The sequence below is a fragment of the Oncorhynchus gorbuscha genome, linkage group LG19 (assembly GCF_021184085.1).
Source record: "Oncorhynchus gorbuscha isolate QuinsamMale2020 ecotype Even-year linkage group LG19, OgorEven_v1.0, whole genome shotgun sequence".
In the NCBI taxonomy this organism is placed as follows: domain Eukaryota; kingdom Metazoa; phylum Chordata; class Actinopteri; order Salmoniformes; family Salmonidae; genus Oncorhynchus; species Oncorhynchus gorbuscha.
Window position 1 is genome coordinate 370,592 of NC_060191.1, and position 4,911 is coordinate 375,502.

General features: G+C 37.3%; 1 protein-coding gene and 1 long non-coding RNA gene across 2 annotated transcripts in view; both read left to right on the top strand.

The window, feature by feature from the left end:
• The first annotated feature begins 1,286 nt into the window (after positions 1–1,286).
• Positions 1,287–3,076, top strand: LOC124005532. Its single transcript, XR_006833641.1, has 3 exons — positions 1,287–1,401; positions 2,105–2,169; positions 2,958–3,076. It is a non-coding gene; the product is annotated as an uncharacterized LOC124005532 (long non-coding RNA).
• A 443-nt stretch (positions 3,077–3,519) lies between these two features.
• Positions 3,520–4,911, top strand: part of LOC124005906 (diacylglycerol O-acyltransferase 1-like) — a 23,449-nt gene continuing 22,057 nt past the window's right edge. Inside the window, exon 1 of the mRNA XM_046315549.1 lies at positions 3,520–3,585. Within this exon, the coding sequence (XP_046171505.1) occupies positions 3,520–3,585 (66 nt within the window). The remainder of the gene's footprint in view (positions 3,586–4,911) is intronic.

The following is a 4,911-nucleotide window of genomic DNA, read 5'->3' on the forward strand; positions in this document are numbered from 1 at the left end:
TAGAGGACAAAATCAGTACGGAAAATCAGATCCATGTCAGGTTGATGAATCTGACTTCATCACTGGGTCGAGATTGTTAATATTAATACAATTAAACATTTAAATGCTCATTCAAATTAAAGTCTTGGTCCAGATATTATTCTGGACATAAAATAACAAGAAACAAGATTCTTAGGTTGGCATCTAATTTAATCATTTTATTCTGAAAACGAAAAACATTGTTGTCTGATGGGAGACTATCTGCTAGTAAGAGTGGTCTTATTCCACTTATAAGGATTATATTTATTCCTCTTTTACTGATATGTGATGGGATGAATGTATGAAGTACGACATTACCATTGGCTTTGAGGGGCCAGTGTTTTGGCAACCACAGTCCTGAAGAAGACCCATTGTGGGGACAAACATGATCATCCTAATATTCAAACATTGTATTGATCCTCATAATATTCGGACATTGGTATGATTAGCCTAATATTAAGACATGTTATTGATCATCCTAATGTTTTAACATGGTGGGGTGGCAGTTAGCCCAGTGGTTAGAGTGTTGAACTTGTAACCAAAAGGTTGCTAGATCAAATCCTGAGCTGACAAGCTAAAAATCTGTTGTTCTACCCCTGAACAAGGCAAATAAACCCACTGTTCCTAGGCAATCATTGAAAATAAGAATTTGTTCTTAACTGACTTGTCTAATTAAATAAAGGTAAAAAAATAAGTGGAATATTCAAGCAGGTTGTCAATTACCCTAATATTCACCTGGCAGGCCATGGCAAATATAATTTCAATGAATGCATCATGCCATTAGAACAATGGTACAAATGTGTATGCTGAATATTCATTAATGAAATAAATAACAACATTTAGAATTATAAGCTTACAATGACGATGTGTCTCTCTTTTCCTTTGAGATTTCAGGATCCTAGTTGAGGATAATTTCAGATTAGCACTTGGATACATTTCAAAAGTTATGACACATTATACAAGTTGCTTGTCACACCCACAGACACAGAACTATGATGCCAACCACATGACTTTGAGGTGTGACAGTGCACCTGTCAGAAGAACTTCAATTCAAAAGTTCATACACTTATCACATAAATCGAAGCCAGAATAAGTCATTATCAAATTACCTGTCTATGAAATATGCCATCAGTGACATGAAGTGTCATTATTGATGAATTGTATAATGTGTCATGAAGCACCTCCCCAGCCGTGTGGAATGTCAATAGGATCCTGAACTTGAGGTGACCTGACACCTGATGATGATGCTGTCCTGCATAGCGATATAAAATCTCCCAGCTCCCAAAAGAATGATTACATTCATCTGACAATTAGTAAGGGTGGTATTATGTTGAGAGAATAGCTTGTGGATTGTCTAAAAGGCTCATACTGGATTCTCTGAAGGTAATTAGCCCACATCTGTACACATTATGTCTATTTATACATGTTTGTAGACTACAATATTTGGTACAACATGCTTTAAAAAAAAAATATTCCATAGCTTTAATTTTGTTGTTTTTGTTGACAAAACCCCTCTTATTGTGATTCATTCATTTTAAATGTTGAACTTAGTTCCACAAGATATAAAAGCCAATATGCACTTTTTGATATGTAGCTTAACAAGGTATTAGAAATGTAAAGATATTATTACTATAATACTACATTTGCCAATATTTGCAATTTAATGCTCTCATAATTAATATTGAAAATATAAAATAATTTGAGATGCAGTAAGAAAAGCAAGTGTTGATGAGCATTACCCCTGTACAGCGTCCCTGGCTCCCTGTCCTCCCGGTTCCGGATAGAACCCATTAAAATACATTACTGTAATTATTTGCTAAATGACATCACAGTTTATAGACGTTACACAAGTTAACTGTAAATCAAGTTTGTCTTGTTCAAAGCAGCTGAAAAACATGTACTACAACATGCATGCATACATGAAGGCAAACCTCAACTCGCCCTAGCATAGCATTCAGATTGTTTAGTACAGAAATCATTATTCACTTTTCAAAATGTACATTAACTCATTCATTTAGGGACCGCAAATATTCTCATATTTACTATATTGAAATGACAGTTTAAAATCGCTTTCTCTGAATTCCAGGAGTTCATTCACCATGGGGAGAAAGGATGGGGACATGCCAGACTCTCTACCAACCATCCCTGAGGGTATTGTTTGTCTCACATCATTTAAGGTCTTATTTATTAGCATAGAATTCCAAGTTAAGAGTAGATTAGAAGGAGTTGTGGTTGACTGATATAATCAGTAAATGAAATTAAATAATTATGTACAGTCAGTACACCAAAGTGAGAGGTCTCGTTCAACCTGGTTTCAGAGCACTTCATATTATTCTCTATGTAAATCGTCAAATCAATTTAGTATGATATGTTAATTTTTGTATGGTATGTATTACTTTGTGGATGTCCATCACCATTTTGTATGACATGTTAGGAATTACAATTTGTATTATATGTTGCGAATTAGAAAAATATCAATATGTTCCGAATTTGCTAAAAGTATGATATGTTACGAATTCTAGCTAGGTGTCTAACTTTAGCTAGCTTGAATTAGCGTTAGCTAGGCTAGGGGTAAGGTTTAGGGGTTAGGGTTAAATTTGAAATTAGGTTAAAGGGTTAAGGTTAGAGTTATGCTTATAGGAAGGGTAACTAAAGGGGTTATGGTTAGGGAAGGATTAGCTAACATACTAATTTGAGTGTCCCGAATGTACATTTACTATGTTATGTCTAATCAATGAGACCAGGCAGTATCATTGGATGGTAGGTAGCCTAGTGGTTAAGAGCAATGGACTAGTAAATGAAAGGTCGCTGGTTTGAATCCCCAAGCTGACTAGGTGATACATCTGTTCATGTGTCCTTTAGCATGGCAATTAACCTCGCTTTAAATCGCGCTGGACAAAGAGTCTCTTCTAAATGATGTCTATGTTTAATTGATTCAGAGGTATTTGCAAAAGGCTACCCCAACCTGGCCTTCCATGAGGATAAGAAGCCTCAGGAGCCGATGACAGAGGGGCAGCCAACCGTTGACACGGAGCGCAAGCCAAAGAAGGGCTTCGGGTAAGCAACATTGCCATTCCTACTTTACTCCTATTACAGTGTGCTATTACTGTTAAATATATTTTGGTTTGCTCATGAATCTATGTTTCATTTTCAAGAAGGAAGAAAAAGAACCAGCCAAAGCAGTGGGATTTTTCCAGTTGGTATGTCCTGATTTTGGTTTCAGAAATAGTAGGAAACACACAAGAATCTTTTGGCAATCTGCACATACACTGTAGTACATGTAGTATATGTCAAAATGGGATCAGTTGTTACAAGTGATCATGACAAGATTCATATTCTCCAGTCATTCCAATGTCTGCTGCATTTGACTGTGGTTTTATGTGTGTTGTGGTTGCAGTTCCGCTACGCTACTGGTTGTGAGGTGCTCCTGATGATAATCGGCCTGCTATGTGCTGCCCTCCACGGGATTGCCCTGCCCTTATGTGTGTTGTGTTTGGACAGATGACCGACAGCTTTGTACAAAGTGGACAGCAGCTCAACCTACAGGTACATATTCTGTTTGACAAGGTACAGATGTAGAATCTTAATTTGATCACTCTGTCGCAGGACAAGGGCTCTATTTTAACAAACCTAATGCAATGGTAAATCTAAATGCTGGCGGTAGGGCTTTAGGTTGAGGGTTTGTCAGAAAATATTTGTCTATTTTCACAACCAAAAATGATTGGCGCAGTACTGACGGTGGCGAGAAAGGGCTTAGTTTTGACGATTAAACTAGTTGTGGGTTTGTCAGGCTTGGCCCCTCACTGGCCATTCAGAAAGTGCTCAATGGCTAAACATATGGTTTATTCAAGTTGTGTATTTATGGTCTTTTATGTATCACCTTGGAATTAACTCCAATTCCAAAGTTAGTCCATTATAGTTTGTTAAACAGCTTACAGAAATTAAATAACACAATGTAGACCTATCCTCTCTTTGCTAGATAGGTCAACTTGAACTTGTTTCCAGTCTTCATTGTTCTAAGTATTTGCATGGTTTCAATGTGGACATAAATACATATCATTCACACTGATATAGGGGCCTACTGTAAATTGCATTATGGCTGAGCATGGACATGCCAAAAGTTGTCAATAAGCTAAGGTCTAAAAAGAGAGCTAATCACATTTGAAACAAAACAACCACTTATATTAAATAGGCTATGTCTAAATACAGTTACAGGCACCATAATTACTCCTCTCAAACTTGATCTTTTAATAAAGCCAACCCTTTTACAATCTTGACTAGCCTACTTGATTGCATTGGGCAGGACAAAAAGAAAACAGCCTTCATTGACAGAATCAGAGGCTATGCTTGGTTTTTAATCAAATAAAACGAAATGGGGGAAATATAGTGTTTTATGTTTTTAAATACTATGAAGGCCTATACAGGCACCAAAAGCCCATTACTCTTGTTCCATGTTCATATTCAGTGTGAGTCACAGCTGGATATCCGCTGTATAAATCAGTAAAACCATCTTCTGTTTGGTCTTAAATATCCCTGCCAGCACTCCCTGAAATTAGCACTTTGATCATGTTTTTAAGGACGCACCTCAAATATTTCCACCCTCCCATCTGAGCGCAAGCAAGCTGGAACAAGACAGGGAAATGACCGATCCTTGTGCAATAGTTTAACAATAGCAGAGCGCTGGTTTTAAGAGGTCGAAATTGCAAATGAAAGTGAGTTTGACACTAGCCCTGCCATAACGCCAGCCAAAAATAGAGTGGGTCCTTCCCAACAACGCAGAGAATGTTTACTGTTTAAACTTCACCCTGTCCCCACTGCCAGAGTATACCACTTTGTGAATGTTTAGTGTATATACTTCGCCCTGTCCCCTGCTAGTGTGTCCCACCTTGTGAA